Source organism: Hordeum vulgare, chromosome 5H (genome assembly GCF_904849725.1).
Source record: "Hordeum vulgare subsp. vulgare chromosome 5H, MorexV3_pseudomolecules_assembly, whole genome shotgun sequence".
Lineage (NCBI taxonomy): Eukaryota > Viridiplantae > Streptophyta > Magnoliopsida > Poales > Poaceae > Hordeum > Hordeum vulgare.
In genome coordinates, this window is record NC_058522.1 from 523,583,596 (window position 1) to 523,608,875 (window position 25,280).

The following is a 25,280-nucleotide window of genomic DNA, read 5'->3' on the forward strand; positions in this document are numbered from 1 at the left end:
GGCTCACAAACTTGTGAGGCATGCTTTATCCCTAGGGATTGGTCGTCATGTTTGGTTAGGCCATCCCAATGATTTTGATTCCGTCCCTGTAAACATTGTGATGGTTAAATAAAAAGCCTCGGAGTTTGTTTTAAAAAAATCCTTGCCAAATCAACGAATATGAGCTAAAAGCCTTTAGTTCTTAAAAAAGCTAAAATCTTCTGGGATCGAAGAGTTTGGTGTGCTGATTTTTGATTGAAAATTTAGGGTTTGATTTAGCTTTTTTACTACAAGTTGAAGGTTTATTTTGGGCTTTTTCCAAATAAAATCCATGGATTAACCCCATAAGACCTATCCGTAAGAGAATACTAGTATAGGTGTAGCATTACTCAAAAACATATGTGCTGCATATTAAGCTACTCGTTTTAGCCAGGAGGCTAAATTTAGTCATTTATCACACACAAAAATTGAGCAGCAAAATTCATCACAAAACTTGTGAAATGAGCAGTAAAAAAGAACTGGTGAAAGGCAGCAGTTTGCGGGGCGTGGATGCCGTAGCGGTCTCAACGGGTTTCTCGGTTCCCGCCACTCTCTCTTCGCCTCTCCCTCCCCTCCCCTCCACATACACATTCCCTCCCTTGTTCCTCCTCTCGCAATTCTCTCCACCACGGTCTCGCCGCGCCGCCACAGCCTCCGACAAAGAGCTAGCCTATGAGAGATAGCGACGGCGAAGGGGCCGGCGGCGGACTCCCGCGCTCGCACCCCTCCAACATCCCGCTGCCGATGTCGCACTCGGACCCCAACTACTCGGGCACGGACGATGAGTGCTCCAACAGGCAGAGCAGCTCGTCGGCGACGGGCGGCGCCAGCCCTGGGTTCTACAACGACTACCCGTCCAGCTTCAGCGGCGAGTGCTCGCCGTACAACATGTCCCCCTGGAACCAGACCATGGCGTCGCCCTGGTCCCACCACAGCGAGGCGTCCATGGCCGCGCCCGCGATGGCGCCCGGCACCAGCCTCATCAGCTCGCTCGTCAGGGAGGAAGGCCACATCTACTCTCTCGCCGCCAAGGGCGACGCGCTGTACACCGGCTCAGACAGCAAGAACATCCGCGTCTGGCGCAAGCAGAAGGACTCCGGCGGCTTCAAGTCGTCCAGCGGCCTCGTGAAGGCCATCGTCATCTCCGGCGAGCGCATCTTCACGGGCCACCAGGACGGCAAGATCCGGGTGTGGAAGGTGTCGCCCAAGAATGGCCTGCACAAGCGCGTGGGCAGCCTGCCGCGGCTGCGCGACTTCCTGCGCGGCTCACTGAACCCGTCCAACTACGTGGAGGTGCGCAAGAACCGCTCGGCGCTCTGGATCCGCCACAGCGACGCCGTGTCGTGCCTGAGCCCCACGGACGCGGGGCAGGGCCTTCTCTACTCCGGCTCCTGGGACCGCACCTTCAAGGTGTGGCGCATCAGCGACTCCAAGTGCCTCGAGTCCGTGGTGGCGCACGACGACAACGTGAACGCCATCGTGGCGGCGTACGACGGGCTGGTCTTCACCGGCTCCGCGGACGGTACGGTCAAGGTGTGGAAGCGGGAGGTGCAGGGGAAGGGGACCAAGCACTCGCCAGTGCAGACGCTGCTGAAGCAGGAGCACGCCGTGAACGCGCTCGCCGTGAGCGCCGTGGCGCCGGTGCTCTACTGCGGCTCCTCCGACGGGCTCGTCAACTGCTGGGAGGGCGACAGCAAGCTCGTCCACGGGGGCGTGCTCCGCGGGCACAAGAAGGCCGTCTTCTGCCTCGCCGCGGCGGGAGCGCTCCTCTTCAGCGGCTCCGCCGACAACACCATCATGGTCTGGCGGCGCGACGCCGGCGTGCACTCCTGCCTCTCAGTTCTCTCCGGCCACACCGAGCCGATCAGGTGCCTCGCCGTCGTGGAGTACAACAAGGAAAACGTCGCGGCCGCCGCGGCAGAGACCGGAGACAACAATGGCGTGGGGCGGTGGATCGTCTACAGCGGCAGCCTCGACAAGTCCATCAAGGTGTGGCGCGTGACCGACGAGCCAGCGGACATGCTGCTGGGGGGCTCCGGCAGCGAGGGGTCGATGTTCGACAGGTACCCCGGCGACCCGTTCGGGGCAAGCAGCTCATCATCCTTCCGCTAAGGTCGATCGACACGCGCCAACGCAACGCACAAGTTTTGATCAGCTGCAAGCAACAAGTGTCCACTTTTGACGGATTAACCAAGGAGTTTCTGGATTTTTGTTCATATATATACTGTTGAAGACGATCGGCGAGAACTGAAGGGCAAGAAAACATCATTCATGCCCGGGCATATATACATACATCTGGAGTTGTGATATAGTGATGGATCTAGGTAAGTCTGCTGCTGCCTTTCAGAGTGTCAGGGCCAAGGGACATTTTGGTGCATGCTTATATATTTGTTGTGTAATAGTTTAAATTAACTTGATTTTATGTTCTATGAAAAAAAAATATCAACAAATGACCATTTAATTAAGTTCTAACTTTTGTGGATCTCTTTTGTTTAGCTGATTGTATTTGGTTCGTAACTGTAACCAAAATTTACCTTTTACGTGCTTATCTTTTGTCTTGTTTCGTAACTGTGAATGATTTGTCGAATTGAACAAAATTGTTTTTACAAACCTAAATGAAAACGTGCACATGTATGACACGAGGCAACATGATTCACACGCTTTTATAATAACCCATCTTATCACATCAAACATATGATATCATCGAATCTTTTTAATATTTGACTTTAAAATATTTTATTTTTCAAATAAAAAATTCAATTAACAATCTATTTTTATCATTAAATCCGTCTCGACGAGATCTTCAAAACTAGATCTCATATTGATACGTTTCAGTTTATGAAATCATAATGGCTGAGATAGAGGGTGTCGGAAGTTGACGGTGTGGGTGGCTCATCGACTCCAAAAGAGGAGGTTGTGATTAGAGGAATAGTGGTGGACGACCTTGGCCAGCATTTCGCGAGATGTTGGAGGGCGGCTTGAGGGACAAACGTGGTAGAAGAAGAAAATTGAAAGTCACGATATGAGTTTTTCGGCAACGGTTAAATGGAGCTCCTCACAAAAAAAAACATACCAAGCGTATATTTGCATAGAAAAGCACATTCATCTTCCCCCAACTTGTGGGAGTGTAGATTTGGTACTTCAACTTTAAAACCGGACAACTTGCACACCAATTACTAAAACCGGACAAGATTCATCGTTGGACTCAGTTTTGGTTGTACTGAATAAAATTCACCTACATTTCAAAATACACATATTTTTCCCAATTCCCTGTATTCTTTTCAAATTCACATAATTTTTTAAATCAAATATTATTTTCAAATTCGCATAGTACTTCCTTTCCAATCTGTGATCCTGTTTCGAATTTTGCGTACTTCTTTCTCAAATCCGTTTACCTTTTTCAAATTCATGTACTTTTTCAATTCCGTAGATTTTTTCAAAGTTCCCATACCTTTTCCGGAGAAATGTTGAGTTACAAGAACTAAAAATTACATGAATTTGAGAAATTATGCGAACTGAAAAAGTACGTGAAATTCAAAAAAGTTAATAGATTTGAAAAATACACTAATTTTTTAGAGTACGTGAACGTGAATCAGAGCAGATTTGAATAAATACATTTTTAAAAATCATGGATTTGAATAAATACATTTTTAAAAATCATGGATTTGAAAATAAATACATGATTTTTTTGTCATCATGGTCAAAACCGGGGTGAGTCAGCATGAGAACAGGTCAAAACTGAGACTACCGAGACACCAAATCCAAACACTCCCACAAGGACAAAAAGTACCATATAGAGAAATAACTGTTAGGAATTAATTAAATGTATTAATTAATGGGATAATCCCTGCGTTGTCGGTTGCCTTGTGTTAGCAACCGTTCCTTGTAAACCGCCTCTGTAACATGGGTATAAGTACCCACATCTTCAATCAATGAAAACACTGTTTCATCATTCTGTCACTTTCACTACTTTACACGTTATCAGCGCTCGCTCTGCCGAGAGCGAGGTGAGAATGGCAAGGAGAGATTTGTCCTCGCTTGCTTTTGCTTTCGCACGTTTCCTGCAGAAAGAAGACAGCCGCTTCACTCGCACGCAGCGCCACCGCATTGCACATCGCCGTCACGGTCTTGGTGCAAGGAATGGCCCTCGTCGCCGTTCCTTCACCAGGAACCACCGCCAGAACCGGAGTGGCCCTCATCGCCGCTTCTTCGTCGGGAACCACCGCCAGAACCGCCGCCGTGGGTATGCACGTCGAGGCAACCAGCCACTTCGTGGGCGTGCACCAACGGTGCACCAGGCTGGATCCTCGACTCCGGCCACCGCTCCACTGCAAAAGGTGGGCCTTCGGCTCCGGCCACTTCACCATCTGTTTTCAACATACCTCCCATGGATTGGCTTCTTGCAGGGCCATCAGCGCCGTTCCTCGAAGAAGATGTGATGTTCCCCCGTGAACTTGCGCCGCCGCCTCTTCCTCCGTAGTGCATGCAGCACGGATTCGGGCCATGCCCTGCGCGCACGGACGGCCACGTCCCGGACCTGCCATCCCCGACGCCGGCAGCGGCAGCACACACCGGCCCCGTCCCGGATCTGCCATCTCCGACACCGGATCGAGAGGAACGAGGCGGTTATCCCACCATCCCCATCTTGAACGTCCAGATCAAGGTTGAAGAAGAGAGGATGGAGGCCATGGGCTTGTCGTCGTCGCTCCGCCCTCCATCACCGGCGACACCTCCTCCTCCTCCGGCTCCGCCCCTTCCGCCGACGCCACCGCCGGAAGCTCGCCGGATCCTGCGCCAGTTCGCCGCTGCTATGGCGCAGAACCGGGCGGCTCTTCGTGGCGCGTGGTCGCCGGACGCCCTGGGCTTCGCCGGCGCCCCGGAGGCAAGCAGCAGCGGAGGTAGCCGGGCTGCGCAGCGGAGGTAGCCGGGCTGCGCAGCGGGGCCCGCCCCGTTTCCCTTGAAGCCGGCGTGACGGGGCAGGGGAGGCCGACGAGGAGACAGGCGCAGGAGAGGTGGTGTGATCCAGATCGAAACAGAGAAGGGGATTTGGGAGTGGTTGTGACGTGAGGAAACTCTCGTGCTCTCCTTATCTTCTCTCTGCGATGCATGGACCAGGCCGATTCTCCTCGCTCCTCATCTAAATAGGCCTACAGGCCAAGTCTCCCCGCTACTTATATAAATAGGCCTACAGGCCAAGTCTCCCGCTCCTCACCTAAATTAGTCTACAAGCCAATCTATCTAATAAGTGCTGCTGGTGCTGTGGCGTTTTCAACAGAGAATGCCTATAGTATTATTTATATTACATAGCAGCCAGTCCTGTTCATTTTAGAGTGCTATTTTATTGTACTAAAAACATATGTTTATTATATTCAGTCTATATTGTACTGTAAGTTTGAATAATTCGACCAAGTATTGTGTAATAAATAAAGTCTCAGACTACTACGTGTATATATTTTATTTGATTGCTTCAGCAATTTTCTTTTAAAATATGTAAGTACAATAATTTTTATTCACAATTCAAATTTTGGGATCACAAGGTAGATGAGGCATCTACTGCACTTTGCAGATTATCCTTATCGTTGAAAGATCTACATTTTGCCTACATTCTTTTGGCGAAATGACTATCTTCGAGTGCTCTCCCAAAATATACGAATTGATGTGATTACCTCGAATATGATACTTGCAAATCACAAGGTAATTGTGTGATCTACTGCATCAAATTGCAGACTATCCACTCTTGCTGTGAGGTCTACATCTAGTCATTAGACAGATGACTACCTTCAGTGTGTTTTTGTAAAATGTAGTATGACATAAGGTAATGGATATATAAAACATCTACTCGTCAAAACCAGATTATGTTCTCCATTACTGTGAGATCTACACCGCGACGGTGACTATCTTCAACGTGTCATCTACATAAAATGAGGTCTACACATATAAGTATAAAGCATCAGCTATACTTGCAAAATTTGCTTCATCAAAGCATTTGTTGTTACTTATATTTTACCCTCATAGTAAAACTAAATTATGCATGAAAATACCATGCAGGAAATGGCTGGTGTCATGCATCGTGAATTTCATGAACTTGAACTAGATGGTAGTAACTATTTACCATGGGCTATGGATGCAAAGATAGCCCTTGAAAGCCGTAAACTTGGTTTCATTATCACCACACCCGTTGAAGGCGCCGGAGAAATCCCCACGGCAGCCAAATATACAGCTTTAAGTTTCTTAAGGCACCATCTCCATTCAGACTTAAAGTCGGAATATTTGATGGAAGAAGATCCACTAGTTTTGTGGAACTCTCTCAAGGAGAGATATGACCAGCAAAGAGCAGTCATGCTGCCGGAAGCACAGAGAGAATGGTCCCTCATAAGGTTCCAAGATTTCAAATCTGTGGCAGCATATAACTCTGCAGTTCACAAGGTTAACTCAAAACTAAGGTTTTGCAATCAAGCAATTTCTAAAGAAGACCTTATTGAGAAGACCTTGTGCACTTTCCACCCCTCGATGAGGGTACTACAACAGCAGTACCGTCAACAAAAATACAAAAAGTATTCTGAGCTCATATACACTTTACTTCAGGCTGAGAAACATGATGAACTTCTCATGAAGAATCATCAGACACGCCCAACGGGCTCAATGCCACTCCCTCAAGCACATGCTAACACTCAGTTTACTAAAAAGTATGGGGCAACAAAAAGAATTTCAAAAAATTCAATGGAAAGTGGAAAAGGAACAACGAGAAGAAAAGTTTTGGTCAATCTGAAGGTAAAGGTCACTTCAAGAAAAATGACCGAAACACCAACTCCGAGATTTGTCAAAGGTGTGGATGTACTAACCATCGTACTAGTAAATGCCGAACTCCCAAGCATCTAGCGGATTTATACATCAAATCCAACGGGAAAGGCAAACAAGTTCATGGAAAAGCTAAAGCTCACTTCTACGCTTTACAATAAGAAGAAAACCTTGAAGCTAGCACTTCTCAAAGCGCTCCTAAGGAAACAAGGCAGAAGGCTGAAGATCTTCTCGATGTTGACAACATGATGGTGGAATACACCCAAGACGCATATGGAGATCTTATATAATCTCCACATCACTCATTTGATGTTATCAGCTATTTTATTGTAATAATGGATGTTATAATTTGTATAACTCTAAGTAGAATAAAGTCCTACGGACTAATTGTATTATGTCTTTAAACATAATATCATATTTATATTTGTAACTGTAATATAAATACTTTGTATATATATATATTTATATGTGAGTAATATGAATAAAGTTTCATCCTAAAATATTCTTTTACTCTATATAGATTTTACGGGAAAATAATCCAATGGAAGAAGAATTATGTTTGGTGGACAGTTGTACCACTAACACAATATTAAGGGAAATAAAATATTTCCAAACTCTAACTAAGAGAAAAGGGAATATTATGACCATTGTCGGTCGCGATGCGTCGATTATTGGTTCAGGACGAGCCACACTCGTTCTACCTATGGGTAGTACAATTGTAATTGAGGATGCACTATTGTATCCTGAATCTACACGCACTCTTCTAAGTTTCAAGGACCTCAGATCAAATAACTTCCATTTTGAAACAATATCTGAAAATAATTCTGAACATTTGCTTTTAACAAAGAGTAATGGGTCTGAGAAACAAATTCTTGAGAAATTCCCCTCACTTTCATCTGGATTATATTACAGTTATATAAAACCCGTACCACATGTTGCGTACAAAATAATTTTTCAAGATCTTGATAAATTCAAGACTTGGCATGATCGCCTAGGTCATCCTGGCGTAGGGATGATGAGAAAAATTATTGACAATTCTATTGATCACAGCCTTCCAACTAAAAATTTCTCAAAATCATCAGATTTTGTGTGCACCGCATGTGCAACTGGAAAATTAATTATAAAACCATCTTATCTTAAAGTTAAAAATGAGTCATTAAATTTTCTTGAACGCATTCAAGGAGATATATGTGGTCCAATTCAACCACTATCAGGACCTTTTAGATATTTCATGGTGCTCATAGATGCATCTACTAGATGGTCACATGTGTGTCTATTGTCCACACGAAATCATGCTTTTGCCAAGCTAATTGCTCAAATTATCAAATTAAGAGCAAATCATCCTGAAAATAGGATAAAAACAATTCGAATGGATAATGCCGCTGAATTTTCTTCACGTGCATTCAATGACTATTGCATGGCTATGTGCATTCATTTAGAACATTTTGTGCCTTATGTTCATACTCAAAATGGTTTGGCTGAATCTCTCATCAAAAGAGTAAAATTAGTTGCTCGACCACTATTACAGAATTGTAATTTACCAGCATCATGTTGGGCACATGCGGTATTACACGCCGCAGATCTGATACAAATCAGACCAACTGCATATCATACAACCTCCCCGCTACAACTAGTACGTGGCACTCAGCCAAGTATTTCCCATCTGCGAAAATTTGGTTGCGCGGTATACGTACCGATATCACCACCGCAGCGTACATCCATGGGCCCCCACAGAAAACTAGGGATCTATGTGGGTTATAACTCTCCGTCAATAATAAAATATCTTGAACCTCTTACACGGGACCTGTTTACTGCCCGTTACGCTGATTCTATTTTTGATGAGGACCATTTTCCGGCATTAGGGGGAGAATCAAACCACAGAGAATGCCAGGAAATAGATTGGAATGTAACAGGCATTCAGTCCTTAGATCCACGTACTAAAGAATCTGAAACTGAAGTTCAGAGGATCATAGATTTGCAACACATTGCAAATAATCTGCCGGATGCATTTACTGACCATAAAGGTGTCACTAAATCACATATTCCCGCTGTTAATGCACCAGAACGAGTGGAGGTACCAACTAAAACCACTCAAACCCCAAATGAGAGTAAGAGGGGGAGAAATCTGGTTAGTCGGAATATAGCTTCTCAAAAGCCTCCGCGGAAACAGAGGAAATCAAATCCTCTACCAGTAAATGCAATTCAACCTCAAGTTGAAGGACACCAACCAGATGCTCAACATCTTGAACCTAGCATAAATGCGCATAAAAACATAATTATTGGGACATCGGAACACCATGATTCTATTGTTGTGGGAAATCATATAGAGTCTGAAGGTATAAAAGAAATTTCCATAAACTATACAGAATCAGGAGAATCATATAATAGAGAGACTACAATTGTCGACATATATTTCGCCTCTGAAATTGCCGAAACCCTTCAACTGGATCCAGAACCAAAGACCGTCAGGGAGTGCCTCAAGCGTCCTGATTGGCCTAAATGGAAGGAAGCAATTGAGGCAGAACTGCGCTCGCTCAACAAAAGTGATGTATTTTCCTCGGTAATACCTACTCCTCATAATGTCTTCCCTGTTGGAGCAAAATGGGTTTTTGTTCGAAAAAGGAATGAAAACAATGAGGTGGTGAGATACAAAGTGAGGCTTGTAGCACAAGGGTTCACGCAGAGACCCGGCATCGATTACGATGGTACATACTCTCCTCTAATGAGTGGAATAACGTTTCGATACTTAATATCTTTGGCAGTACAAATGAATTTATCTATGCAGTTGATGGATGTAGTGACAGCATACTTATATGGGTCACTCAAATCGGACATATATATGAAAGTCCCTGAAGGACTTAAAATGCCGAATTTAAAAGCAAATCGCAACGCATATTGTGTAAAATTACAGAAGTCACTATATGGCTTAAAACAGTCGGGTAGAATGTGGTATAACCGACTAAGTGAGTTCCTTATTCAGAAAGGCTACTCAAATAATGATGATTGCCCTTGTGTATTTATAAAGAAGTCCTCAAATGGATTTTGCATCATCTCAGTGTACGTTGATGACCTCAATATCATTGGAAGTACACCTGATATCGAAGAAGCACGCAATCATCTAATGGCGGAATTTTAGATGAAAGATTTGGGAAAGACCAAATTCTGCTTAGGCTTACAGCTTGAGCATCTTCCCTCATGAATTTTAGTATACCAACCTGCATATATTCAAAAGGTTTTGGAAAATTTTAATATGGATAAATCATATCCAACCAAAACACCCATGGTTGTCAGATCCCTTGATATGAATAAAGATCCTTTTAGACCTCGGGATGATGACGAAGAGATATTAGGACCTGAGTTCCCGTATCTCAGTGCCATTGGTGCGCTAATGTACCTTGCAAATTGCACTAGGCCTGATATTGCATTTGCAGTAAATTTACTAGCTAGACATAGCGCTGCTCCAACAAAACGCCATTGGACGGGAGTAAAGAATATCCTTCGATATTTACATGGCACAAAAGATCTTGGCTTATTCTATCAGAAAAACCAAGATATGACTATGGTAGGATATACTGATGTTGGCTATCTATGTGATCCTCACAATGCCAGGTCACAAACAGGTTTCGTATTCTTATACGGTGGAACTACTTTTTCATGGAAGTCAACAAAATAGACTCTCGTAGCAACTTCCACTAATCATTCTGAAATTATTGCATTATTTGAAGCATCTAAAGAATGTGCATGGCTTCGCAGGATGATTAACCATATTCAAACTTCATGTGGTGTTGGTTCATTAGGATCACCAACTATTATATATGAAGATAATGCAGCCTGCATTGCTCAAATGCAAATGGGTTATGTGAAAAGTAATATCACAAAACACATTTCTCCTAAGTTATTCTATCCTCGTGCATTACAGAAGGATGGAGAAATTGATATTTTACAAACTAAATCATGTGACAATCTAGCAGATTTGTTCACAAAGTCTTTACCAAATTCAACGTTCCAGAAATACATTCATGGAATTGGTATGAGACGATTCCGAGATTTGCAAAGTTCAGGGAAAGAAATATCCTGAAAATATAACCCTTTAATTATCATCAGGTAATGAATATTGTACTCTTTTCTTTTATGAGTTTTTCCAACAGGTTTCTCATATAAGGTTTTTAACGAGACAATTAAATACAAGCATTGATACATGCCATATCATATTTCTCCTTATATTTTTCCTACTAGGTTTTAAAGGAGTTTTTCATGGCATATCTCATTGCACTCTTTTCATTATGAGTTTTTTTGACATTTTCTCTCATAATGTTTTTAATGAAGCAATATCCTATCAATGATCATATATCATACTTTCTATTTTCCCTATCGGGGTTTTAAAGGAAGTACTCAAGACATATATTGTTCTCTAAACTCAAAAATGAATTTTATCCCTCTATAAAGGTTTTCTCAAATGAGTTATCATGAGGCAATAATCATTATATGTTGCACAATTTTCTCCTTATTATTTCCCCACTGAGTTTAAAGGAGTTTTAGCAACATATCTACACTATTCTCCTCATATTTTTCCCACAGGGTTTTTGGAGGAGACTTTAAAGATTATACAACGATTTTTCAAGATGAAGATGAGGAACATTCTTAAAGAGAAAAATTTACAAGGATTATTATTTATCAAGATGATGCACATTTACACAGATAAGCATGGATTAGGGGGAGTGTTGGGAATTAATTAAATGTATTAATTAATAAAATAATCCATGCGTTGCCGGTTGCCTTGTTTTAGCAACCGTTCCTTGTAAACCGCCTCTGTAACAGGGGTATAAATACCCACATCTTCAATCAATGAAAATACTGTTCCATCGTTCTGTCACTTTCACTACTTTACAATAACAACCAGTTCTTGCATAATACATACGAATTTAATAAGTCTACGTACTGATTAAAAAACTTGACAAACGCTAACACGACGACACCGTACTAATAAATCAAATCAAGGCGGCAACAAATAAATCGATCAGGCAAAGACCCCGATGTAATCAAGCTCGACGGAACCCAGCCACAGCTTGTTGCCGTTCTCCGCCACCTCGCTGAGCGTCACGCCCCTGGCGGCCGTCAGCTCCTCAACCTCCACGCCGTCAGCACTAAGACGGACGCCGACCAAGTGCTTCACCGGAGCCGCCGCAGTCGAGTTCAGCCGCGCCTTCTCCTGGTTCAGCGCCACCCAGAAGCCACCCTGCCCGTCGCGCCTCACGTTGTCCGGGTACCCCGGCAGGTCCGCCAAGAGCTCGTACCGCCCGGCCTTGGGCCCCTTGAGCCAGTACCGGAACGCCTGGCACGGCACCGTGTGCGCCACCACCACGTGCGTCATGTCCCGGCTGAGCGCGACGCCGTTCGGGTACGGCAGCTCGGCCTTCAGCACCGTCACGACCTTCGTCCGCGCGTCGTACTTGAGCAGGCGGCCCGTCGCGTCGGCGTTCATGATGATCTCCGTGTTAAACCTGCATGCACACACAGATTCGTCACCGATTGATCGATATGGCATGTCACGGAGGATTTGAGGCGTGATCGGGCGGGCGTGTAGGGGTAGGGTACGTACCTGCGGGGGTAGTTGGCACTGCTGTCGGTGAAGTAGACGTCGCCGGTGGCCTGATCGACGTCGAGGCCGTTGAGGAAGTGGAAGCGGACGCCGTCCGCCTCCGTCGCCAGCACCTGGGCCTCGCCGCCGTCCGGCCCCACCTTCATGAGCCCCATGTAGGCGTCGGCGATGATGAGCTCGCCGGTTTTCCTATAGAACCGGACGCCCAGCGGCCGCCCGCAGATGCTCTCTTTTTGTTCCGATGGCACCCCGGTGTCCGAGCACAGAGGGATTTTCCTGCAGACGCCCGCACATGTCACACGTAAGCTACTGTAATTTGATCACGATCTACACGATGTTTAGCTTGCAATTACACCGACCTGTAGTTGGCATTGTAGGCGAAGGTGCTCCAGCCGGCGGCGCTGCCGCCCCACCTAAGCACGCGGCCATCGGAGACGCCGGTGTAGACCCCGTCCTTGCCGGAGAAGGCGAGGCTCTCGGCGCCGCTGACGCCGTCGGGCAGCGGGAGGCGGTAGCTCCACCGCCTGTTCGTCGTCTTGATCTGCTCCGCCGCGGCTAGAGAGACGAGGCAGGCAAGCACGACGAGCACTATCGCCGCGAGGTTGCGCCCCATCGTCGTCGTCGTCGTCGTCATCGTGTCGGAAGTTGTCCTGTACGGAATATCGTTGCACGCATCAGCGTGCCTTTTATGGGAGAGCACGCGCAACGAAACCCGTGGCTGCGTTTGGTGATTGGATCGGGCACGGTGGTAATCCTACACGAACCACAACACCGTGAAGTAGAGGTTCAAACAAACACCGTGATGTATCGCCCGCGCGCGCTTGTTGCGTGCCAACCGAGTTTGTTTGTTGTTTGTGCTGTGTTTGTGGTCGAATCCGGTCAACCTATCTGCCGACCAATATGGCCTGATGGCCCAGAACGAAGTTCAAGATGGGCTTGTATTATTTTTCATGTCTTCTATATTTAAGACCAACGAGGAATCTTGGGCCGTTTTTCAAAACAATAAGAGTTGAGTTCAATCTCTGTTGTCACATAACTAACACAAATGCCCGTGCGTTGCAATGGAAGAATAAGTATTGATGTATCATGTTGTGAAATAAGCACAGTAAATGACCAGTCCTTAAAATTAAGGCATACACTAAAAAAATGTAGGTTACAAACTAAAAAGAACCCAAATGTTTGGATTTTCGATGCATATGAACGAGGGTATGATAATCCTTCATGCTATGTAGTGCGGGAACATACATCACAAGTGAAAAGGAAACAATTTTATCGTCAATAATTCAAGTTCACTAATAAAAGAATGGATTTCAAATTTGCATTTCTACATTTTTTTAAGAATAACTCACTACATGATATAGCAGTGGCAATAGAAAGATAGAGGGGTGCAACGGGAGAGCCTTGTCATCCATGATTTCAAAGCATGAACATGTGTCTAATAAAGTGCTACGCCTCTGCACTATTCAACAATTAATCTTATGAATAATCTAACCTTGACTGATAAATGTGAGCTTGCATGTGTAACGGTTGAGTTCAACCTCTGCATACTTAGACAAGCAATTAGCCCATATGAGGTTCTATTTTCTTCTACACTCGAAGTACCATAGAAAAAATGATTCTGACCAAACCCAATCTCTTACTCTATTAAATCCCCACAAAGGGCTATCTCTGTTAAAAACAAACAACCGGCTGCAAACTTTTTCTGTAAAAAGTCCCCATGTAATTTACTTGGTCGCCGCCCAGCTGTCCCTCCCAACGACGTATCCACCTCCTCCATTGGATGGCTCTTCACCATCAGCATGTTAACTCCTCTCCACCAACCAAGCTGCATTTCTTCACCTCTTCTCCACCAAGCAAACCACGGAACACAAGACAATGGCTAGTGGTGGCGGTCCGATGGATCCAGCTTGCGCCGCCTTGACGCATTGAACACGAGGAATGGCGCCCGCTAGCCACACTTGTACCGACGTGCTTCCAATGGCATCAAAGGATCATGGAGGTGGTGCCTCTCGGGCGACGAATCTGACTACTCAGTTGCTAGTCTCGGACGATAGTGATGCTCATGTAAACGCCCTTCTGGTTGGTCATGTTGTACATGCCCTTGATGAATTCCTTGTCCATGATTGGAGAGCTCTCGCGATGCATCATTGGCGCTGACTCCGGGCGCAAGCTCGCCGGCCTTCGACCTCGTCTTGCACGTCCACAACGACCACATCAGCGAGTTGTGCCATGGCGGGGGCGATGTAATGCTCTCCAAGCGGGCGTTTCACATGCTCATCATCGAGCTTGCGGGCTCTGTTTTATTATAACACAACGTGGTGTAGCTCAGTTGACCAGAACGTTAGTTTTACGGTGCGAGGTCGCGAGTTCGAGTTAGCAAACCGACAATTGTTTTTTTCGGCCCCTGGACTGCATCGAAACTGCATGTTAGTTTGGATTAAATATATGGGGTTTTGTGTAAAATGTAAAAAAACGATTCGTTTTCCGACTTAAATCCGGACTGTGGGTTGATTTCAGGAAACGACAGGGGGTTTTCTGTAAAAGTGCAACGACGGACGATAGAAGCCATCGGTGATTTACTATTAGGAAGAGATAACATGGCTTCTCCCCTATAATCTAATAAAAAACATAATAACATGGCTTATCCGAAAAATTTGGTGGGGAAGTAAAGCCGGTGAGATCAAAACGGCATGACTGTCGTGCGACACGGTTACCATGCCATAATATAGAGGAGGAATTGGCTTTAGAGACATGAAATTATTTAGGATCCTGATAAGTGTCATACGTGTGACACGAACACATGACAACTCTGAAAGCATGATAACAGATGGCATCAGCCTGAATTGAACAGTGTTCAAATCAATGGCCATGTTTGGATACTTTAACTCGGTTAGAGGTTAGAGTTTGATTCTAATCCTGAACTAACCCTAAAGTAAATCTAATCAATGTGGTGTTTGGATGACGAGAAGCTTCGAGGAAGTGGGGATGGATCCGGTGCGGGGAGAGTGAGAGAAAAAAGTATCTTTTAGTGGTTCCGAGGAGAATGAACACAAATAAACACCTCTTGAATGGGTTAGTTTTTTGGATGATTTAGATGCATCTAACCCAAACTAACCCTCCTGTTTGGACTTTGGATATTTTGGAGTTAACTGAGTCCAAACTAACCCTAACTAACTATAACCCATGGTTTTAAACAGAACCATGATATGATACTTAACTCTTTCTTTTTCTATTAAATTTTATGTCATTTCATCAAAATTGCTTACGACCAACATAAAATAATTGACATGCATGATACTCCCTCCGTTCCTAAATATAAGACCTTTTAGAGATTGCACTATGAATTACATACGGATGTACATAGACATATTTTAAAGTGTATATTCACTCATTTTGCTTCGTATGTAGTCTTCTAGTGGAATCTTTAAAAGGTTTATATTTAGGAACGAAGGGAGTACTATCTATGTTCTATGGTTTGCTGCACGTGCCGATCGCTGGTTCACAACTTTGTACTACTGGGTCGTCCCAGTTAAGCGCTCCCCTGTGCAGGAGGGGACAACCAGATGCTTAATATGTCGTTTAGGTGCACCCGCTATAAATCGCTCCAAGCAAGCAATAGTAGTACTTCGCGCGCGTATCTCCTGGTGCGCAGCTCGCCTGGGCTGGCCATCACGCAAACCATCCACCAAGCGCCAACACAGGTCACAGCCGCTCCTTTTCCCTTTCAATATTTGAGAACGTTCTAGAATCTTCTTTGACCAGGATTTATTTTTGATTTCTTGTTTTCTCTAATGGTTCCACCGGGAGTTTTTTAATATGATTACAAGTCATGAATTTAAATTTTTAACGAATTTAAAAAATGATGATGAATTAATAAATACCCGCAAAGTTCAAAATTTTAGGGAATTAAAAAATGTCCGTGTGTTTGAAAAATTAGCATTATTTTATAAAATGTCTGCAATTTTTAGGTTCGCAAATTGGAACTAATTCTTCCGTAATTTGATATTTTTTCAACTTTCTGAAAATGTACTCTAGTTTAGAAGATATTCACAAATTTGAAACTATTCATGTATCTGATAAAAATTTGGCAGTTTAAAAGTTTCTTCGCATATTTGAATAAAAACCCAGGGATTTAGATAATTATTCACGGATTTGAGAAATAGTATGAAGTTATATTTTTTTAAATTTGAGAACATTCACAAATATAAAATTATTTGTAAATTCAAAAACTATTCATTGATTTTAGAATGTGTCTGAATTTAAAAAAAATAAAAAATATATAAGAACAAAATGTAAGAAAAACCGAAACATGCTAAGATAATAGCAAAAGGAGACCACATAATCGAAAACGGCTTGAAGTTTCCCAAAACCTGCTGAAAAGATTTCAAAGCCTTCTAAAAACAATCCCAAGAAATCCCTTACAGCTCGTTTGGCACCCCTCGTTTCATTTGAAATGAAATGAAATTTTTGTCATGATTTCATTTGGTTGAAATGGATTTCAAATTCCAAAAAATATTTTTGGCTGCCACGAGGATTTGCAAATTGAATGGTTTCTTTACTATGTTTGGCTGCCACAAGGAAAACATTTAGTAGTACTACACAATCTGATTTCAATCAGCTGTATATGCATTCATTCATTTTTCTTGAAACGGATCAATCATTCAATTTACATACACACATTGATTAAAAGGTAGTGTTATTGGCGCATGTTTGCGTGGAGTCTGGCATTGACAAGATCCGTTGCCACATGATAACTAATCTACGTACTCATCAACAACTAGTATCTCTGAATTTTGATGTTCATGTCTTCACTACAAGATCATCGTCTGAGAAGGACTTTTGCACAAGAACCTGATGATTGAAGGGACCACCTCATGCCCAGGCCCGGTCCTGAGGGGGGGGGGAGAGGGGGCGGCCGCCTCGGGCCCCCAAAATCTAGGGGGGCCCTCTGGGGTATGTTGTACGCTGGTGGCTCATTAGCATGTAGCTTCTCAGGAAATGAAATTAGCCCAAGTGAAGGAAAGAGGTAGCAGCCTTGGCATGCAATCGCATCGTCCCATCAGTAAGATCATAATTGCGAGACGTACATCGCATCCCTAATTCACTATCCTATTCTCTATTCCTCGGTCCCGAACTCCCAATCACAAATCGCAGGCCACCGGCGGATAGTGTTCTCCATTAGCCAGTTGTATGAGGCCAGGACTCACACACACACAGCAAGGCCATGGCGATTGACAGCGCCGAGCGCCTGCTTGACATCCACATCGTGTCATCCTTGAGTGTCCAATCAACGTCGCCGGTGCGATTTGTCTAAGGTATATCATCGTACTATTCACTATTCCCCAACCCTTTATATGTAGGATGCTAATTTAGTAATTTACCTTCGTATATGCGTATACAATGCATATCTTACATGATTAAATAGTTTGACAATATTGTGAATCCACAAGAATATGTAGGATAAAATTGACATTGACCCCATGCTAAGTGAATTTATATTGAGATATTTTTAAGATACTTGATCTTATGTATCTATTTGTAGTCCTTTTGCCTCGTTTTTTGGATGTTTTCTAGAATCAGCGGATGTGTAACATTTGGAATTTTCGTTCATGTACATGTTTGTTGCCAATTGAAAAATGAGTAACCCGTTGACATGCAAAATATGACGTTATGACTCTTATATTAGGGGCCCCAATATTTTGTTTTGCCCAGGACCCCCAAAATCTCAGGACCGGCCCTGCTCATGCCATCAGATCGGAGGAAGAGGGCTCTGCTGCTGAGGCCTGAGGCAACGAAGAGAAGGGCAGTTCTCTAGAAAGATAATGATAGTGGAATTCGAGGATGCGTCGTTGCGCCTTGAGCAGATCGAGTAGAAGATGAACACGCCGCATGATGGCTTCGACCGCCAGTACGCTACACCTTCACACTGGCGGCTGCATCACTATTCGAGTTGGTAGTAGACGTATGACCAGAAGAAGACGCGGGCGGAGGAGCGGCTCCCAGGCGGGATCCAGAGGAGACATTAGAGCGGCACGGTGCGGGCATGCGTCTTCGACCCCGCCAGGACCAAGTGCATGTATTTCGGCGGCTGCCGCGAGGAGCGTACTGACTGTAGGGAACGAGGCGAGAAAGAGAGTTGCAGCAAATCCAGATGAATGTGGGGTGTGGTAAGGGATTTCAGTTTAGACACTGTAGTCGATTAATGAAATCCTAGAATGAAATCCCATGGACAATTCCGCGACAGCCAAACACGTCGGCTTAGGATTTCGTATATGAATTTCATGAATTGCAACCCACATGATGGGTGCCAAACGAGCTGTTAGGCCTTAGACCTTATACAATGTGAGATGCTTAGATAGATGTTTTGTCCACTAAATTAAGTTTTTTTACATTAATAAATAGTGTTTTTCTTAACTAACAGTGGAACCTCTAAACTGATTATTTTTCTAAGCACCATCCTAACTCGGTCGCTAGTGGTTGATCCGCGGGATACGGATCGTTGCGCTCCGCTTTCCTAATTTGGTTGTGGCTGCCCGTCGGATCACATCGGCTTTATTACTCTTGTTTAGAGTAACTTTAACCGGACGATCCATTTGGTCCGAGTGTGTTCCTTTGGATCGTTCCGGACACAAAATACGGTACAACGCGACGATTTAAACGAAAACACGTTCATTTTTTGACCGTATGTGATTCATTTCAGACTTAAATTTGGATCGTATTTGTGTCGATGCGGACACAAAGCGGACACGCGTCTCGCCCGCGTTTTCATTTTCTTAGCCTGCTCGTCGACGGCACAGTCATTCATTTTTTATCACCTAACCCTATCTGTCTCCCGCAAGTGCACAAACCCTAAGTCGGCGTTCATTTTTCCCGGCCACCTTGTTCTTCAATCCCCTCCCTCTTCCACTCAGCAGTACATCCACCGCCAGGCTGCCTCCTTCGTCGCGGTGCGGAATGCCGAATGGTAGATCTGCGCCGGGGGTGTCAAGATTTGGTGCATCCTGCCAGCGGTATTTTCCGAATCCGGCCGTCGGTGGACTGTGCTTGCCATGGATTGATCGGGCACAGGTCCACTCAGTGTGGGCAATGCCTCGGTGCCGCATGCAGGTGCACAATCCGCCTCTAGCCGCTCGGATCTATACCATTGTCGATTCGTCGGCAAAGCCATGACTGACCGTCATCCTAGCTTTGCGCTGGCCCAAAGGCTTGCTGGCTCATCATTGCCGTTCATTAAGAGCAAACAACTGCCCGTTGCATATCGCCTGACGCGTTTCTTGGACGCTGGAACATCACGGTTGCGTGTTTATCAAGTGGAAAAATGACGGGACATGATTCCCATTCGGCCAAGCTCTTTGATTCGATGCAACTTCGGTAGCTTATTTGCTTAATTTTGTGTGTATAAGGGATGCAACTTTTGGTATTGGAAAAAAGAATATATCGATTTATTGATCTTACGAAATTTGTTAGATGTTCGTGCACTTTTAACTAGAATTAATGCTATAAATGAGAGTAAAGAAGAGACCAAAGTGGAAGCAACATCTACTTCTTCAAAATTGAAAAAGAAAGACGTTTTTTTCTTCTCGAATACACATAAGCATGCGTATCATAGCATTAAAGAAGAAGCGGCAAAGAAGCCGGATGCAAGGCATTTCGGCCAATACAATGCTAATCATGAGGATTAGCCTCCACAACCATTACATACACACACACCCTGCCTACTATGATACAAGTTGCCCTAGTCTAACCTCGCGCCAAAGACAATAAGGCAAGCCACAAAGCAACCTAGCCATGTCACAACCAACGTCGAGACCTCTACAACAAGACCAAGACCAACAACCAACATAAACCAACGTACCACCACCCAAATGCGCCAGGGGAAAGTCGACAAGTGAATGATAGGGCTTAGGAAGACCAAGGAAATGTGTCATTAAGAGAACACCGAAGATGGTGTACATGTAGGGTAAACGTAGCATAAATTAAAAAAATTCTACGCATATTCAGATCTTCCTATGGAGAGACCAGCAACGAGAGAGGGGTAAGAGCATCTTCATACCTTTGAAGATCGCTAAGCGGAAGCGTTGCTAGAACGCGGTTGATGGAGTCGTACTCGCAGTGATTCCGATCTAGTGCCGAACTACGGCACCTCCGCGTTCAACACACGTGCAGCCCGGTGACGTCTCCCGCACCTTGATCTAGCAAGGAGGAGGGAGAGGTTGGGGAAGAACTCCAGCAGCACGACGGCGTGGTGTCGATGGAGAGACAAGGTCTCCCGGCAAGGCTTCGCCAAGCACAGGCAGATAGGAGGAGGAAGAAGGACAGGGCTGCGCCGAGGGAGAGGGAGAAGTCTGTCTCCCAAGGGCCAAAACCCCTCTCTATTTATAGGAGGAGGGGGAGGGGCTGCGCCATCCCTAGGGTTCCCTCCCTAGGTGGTGCGGCAGCCACCAGATGGGAAAGGAGGCGGCGGCTAGGGTGGGAGGGGGTGGCACACCACCTGGTGGGCCTAAGGCCCACCTGTGCCTAGGGTTTGCCCCCCTTCCCGCTCCCCTGCGCATTGGGTTGAGTGGGGAGGCGCACCAGCCCACCTAGGGGCTGGTTCCATCCCTCACTTGGCCTACCTTACCTCCCGAGGTCGTTGCCCCCCTTCGGTGGACCACCGGGGCCACCTCCGGTGGTCCCCGTGGTCCCAGTACGTTACCGGTGATGCCCGAAACACTTCCGGTGTCCGAAACCATCCGTCCTATATATCAATCTTTACCTCTGGACCATTCCGGAGCTCCTCGAGACGTCTGGGGTCTCATCCGGGACTCCGAACAACTTTCGGTAACCTCATATAACAATTCCCTATAACCCTAGCGTCACCGAACCTTAAGTGTGTAAACCCTACGGGTTCGGGAGACAGGCAGACATTACCGAGACACCTCTCTGGTCAATAACCATCAGCGGGGTCTGGATACCCATGGTGGCTCCCACTTGCTCCACGATGATCTCATCGGATGAGCCACGATGTCAAGGATTCAATCAATCCCGTATACAATTCCCTTTGTCTGTCGGTATAGAACTTGCCCGAGATTCGATCGTCGGTATACCTATACCTTGTTCAATCTCGTTACCGGTAAGTCTCTTTACTCGTTCCACAGCACGTCATCGTGTGACTAACCCCTTAGTCACATTGAGCTCATGATGATGTTCTACCGAGTGGGCCCAGAGATACCTCTCCGTCACACGGAGTGACAAATCCCGATCTCGATTCGTACCAACCCAACAAACACTTTCGGAGGTACCCGTAGTGCACCTTTATAGTCACCCAGTTACGTTGTGACGTTTGATACACCCAAAGCACTCCTACGGTATCCGGGAGTTGCACAATCTCACGGTCGAAGGAAAAGATACTTGACATTAGAAAAGCTTTAGCATACGAACAATACGATCTTGTGCTATGCTTAGGATTGGGTCTTGTCCATCACATCATTCTCCAAATGATGTGATCCCGTTATCAATGACATCTAATGCCCATGATCAGGAAACCATGATCATCTATTGACTAACGAGCTAGCCAACTAGAGGCTTGCTAGGGACACATTGTGATCTATTTATTCACACATGTATTACTATTTCCTGTTAATACAATTATAACATGAACAATAGACGATTATCATAAACAAGGAAATATGATAACAACCATTTTATTATTGCCTCTAGGGCATATTTCCAACAGTATCCCACTTGCACTAGAGTCAATAATCTAGTTACATTGTGATGTATCGAACACCCATAGCATTGTGGTGTTGATCATGTTTTGCTTGTGGAAGAGGTTTAGTCAACGGGTCTGCAATATTCAGAAACGTGTGTACTTTACAAATATCTATCACTTCACTCTCAACATTATCCTAGATGGAGTTGTAGCGGCGTTTGATGTGCGTCGTCTTCCGATGAAACCTGGGCTCCTTGGCTATGGCAATGGCCCCAGTCTTATCACAGAAGAGTGCCATTGGACACGACGCGCTTGGAACCACTCCAAGGTCGGTGATGAGCTCCTTCATCCAAATTCCTTCATGAGCCGCTTCTGAAGTAGCTATGTACTCCGCTTCACATGTAGATGCTGCCACGACTTCTTGTTTGTTGCTGCACCAGCTCACTACCCCACCATTCAACACATATACATATTCGGTCTGTGACTTAGAGTCATCCGGATCTGTGTTGAAGCTAGCGTCGACGTAACCCTTTACGACGAGCTCTTCGTCACCTCCATAAACGAGAAACACTTCCTTAGTCCTTTTCAGGTACTTAAGGATATTCTTGTTCCATACCAGGATCACTTTGGTACCTTCCTACCAAACTTATGGCAAGGTTTATATCAGGTCTGGTACACAACATGGCATACATTAGAGAGCCCACGGTTGAAGCGTAGGGGACAGAACTCATCTTCTCTCTATCTGCTGCAGTGGTCGGCGACTGAGTCTTACTCAATCTCATACCTTGCAAAACTGGCAAGAACCCTTTCTTTGAGTTTTCCATGTTGAACTTCTTCAATATCTTGTCAAGGTATGTACTTTGCGAAAGACCTATGAGGCGTCTTGATCTATCTCTATATATCTTGATGCCTAATATGTATGCAGCTTCTCCAAGGTCCTTCATTGAAAAACTTTTGTTCAAATAGGCCTTTATGCTCTCCAACATCTCTATATTATTCCCCATCAATAATATGTCATCCACATACAGTATGAGGAAAGCTACAGAGCTCCCACTCACTTTCTTGTATAGACATGCTTCTCCGTAAACCTGTATGAACCCAAACGCTTTAATCACCTCATTAAAGCGAATGTTCCAACTCCGAGATGCTTGCACCAGCCCATAGATGGAGCGCCGGAGCTTGCACACTTTGTTAGCACCCTTAGGGTCGACAAAACCTTCTGGTTGCATCATATACAACTCTTCCTTAAGGTTTTCATTAAGGAACGTTGTTTTGACGTCCATTTGCCAAATTTCATAATCATAAAAGGCGGCAATTGCTAACATGATTCGGACTGATTTCAGCTTCGATACGGGAGAGAAAGTCTCTTCGTAGTCAACTCCTTGAATTTGTCGAAAACCCTTTGCGACAAGTCGAGCTTTGTAAACGGTTACATTACCGTTTGCATCAGTCTTCTTATTGAAGATCCATTTATTTTCTATGGCTCGCCGGTCATCGGGCAAGTCCACCAAAGTCCATACTTTGTTCTCATACATGGATCCTATCTCGGATTTCATAGCCTGAAGCCATTTGTTGGAATCCAGGCCCGCCATCGCTTCTTCATAGTTCGAAGGTTCACCGTTGTCTAACAACATGATTTCCATCACAGGGTTGCCATACCACTCTGGTGCGGAGCGTGCCCTTGTGGACCTTCGCGGTTCAGTAGTAACTTGATCCGAAGCTTCATGATCATCATCATTAACTTCCTCTTCAGTCGGTGTAGGCGCCACAGGAACAACTTCCCGCGCTGCGCTACTATCCTGTTCGAGAGGTGGTGTAATTACCTCATCAAGTTCTACCTTCCTCCCACTTACTTATTTCGAGAGAAACTCTTTCTCTAGAAAGGATCCGTTCTTGGCAACAAAGGTTTTACCTTCGGATCTAAGATAGAAGGTATACCCAATAGTTTCCTTAGGGTATCCTATGAATACGCATTTCTCCGCTTTGGGTTCGAGCTTTTCTGGTTGAAGTTTCTTCACATAAGCATCGCAGCCCCAAACTTTAAGAAACGACAACTTAGGTTTCGTCTCAACAGATTTAGATGGTGCCCTATTTAAAGCGAATGCTGCAGTTTCTAATGCGTATCCCCAAAATGATAGCGGTAAGTCGGTAAGAGACATCATAGATCGTACCATATCTAATAAAGTGCGATTACGACGTTCAGACACTCCGTTGCGTTGCGGTGTGCCACGCGGCGTCAGTTGTGAAACGATTCCACACTTCCTTAGGTGTGTGCCAAACTCGTGACTCAAATATTCTCCTCCACGATCAGATCGTAGACACTTGATTTTTCTGTCACGTTGATTCTCGACCTCACTCTGAAATTCCTTGAACTTTTCAAATGTCTCAGATATGTGCTTCATCAAGTAGATATACCCATACCTACTCAAATCATCGGTGAGAGTGAGAACATAACGATAGCCATCGCGAGCTTCAACGTTCATTGGACCACACACATCAGTATGTATTATTTCCAATAATTCAGTTGCTCTCTCCATTATACCTGAGAATGGAGTCTTAGTCCATGAGGCACGGTTCGCATGTGTCAAATGATTCAAAATCAAGAGACTCTAATAGTCCATCAGTATGGAGCTTCTTCATGCGCTTAACGCCAATATGACCAAGGCGGCAGTGCCACAAGTATGTGGGACTATCATTATCAACTTTACATCTTTTGGTACTCACACTATGAATATGTGTAACATCACGATCGAGATTCATCAAGAATAAACCATTCACCAGCGGAGCATGACCATAAAACATATCACTCATATAAATAGAACAACCATTATTCTCAGACTTAAATGAGTAGCCGTCTCGCATTAAGCAAAACCCTGATACAATGTTCATGCTTAAAGCTGGTACTAAATAACAATTATTAAGGTTTAAAACTAATCCCGACGGTAGATGTAGAGGTAGCGTGCCGGCGGCGATCACATCGACCTTTGAACCATTCCCGACGCGCATCGTCACCTCGTCCTTGGCCAGTCTCCGCTTATTCCGCGGTTCCTGCTTTGAGTTGCAAATGTGAGCAACAACACCGGTATCAAATACCCAGGAGCTACTACGAGCGCTGGTAAGTTACACATCAATAACATGTATATCACATATACCTTTAACGTTGCCGGCCTTCTT

The 25,280-nt window shown here is 44.8% G+C and overlaps 2 protein-coding genes across 2 annotated transcripts; one reads left to right on the plus strand and one right to left on the minus strand.

The window, feature by feature from the left end:
- Positions 1-639: 639 nt before the first annotated feature.
- LOC123398278 (protein JINGUBANG-like) lies at positions 640-2,490 on the plus strand. Its single transcript, XM_045092761.1, has one exon. It carries the CDS (start codon positions 691-693, stop codon positions 2,128-2,130), a length of 1,440 nt encoding a protein of 479 aa, XP_044948696.1. The 5' UTR covers positions 640-690; the 3' UTR covers positions 2,131-2,490.
- Positions 2,491-11,833: 9,343 nt separating this feature from the next.
- On the minus strand, positions 11,834-13,049 carry LOC123397127 (protein STRICTOSIDINE SYNTHASE-LIKE 10-like). Its single transcript, XM_045091794.1, has 3 exons — positions 12,775-13,049; positions 12,416-12,691; positions 11,834-12,317 (listed from the first exon to the last, which is right to left on the minus strand). Exons 1-3 carry the CDS (start codon positions 13,047-13,049, stop codon positions 11,834-11,836), a joined length of 1,035 nt encoding a protein of 344 aa, XP_044947729.1.
- Positions 13,050-25,280: the final 12,231 nt, after the last annotated feature.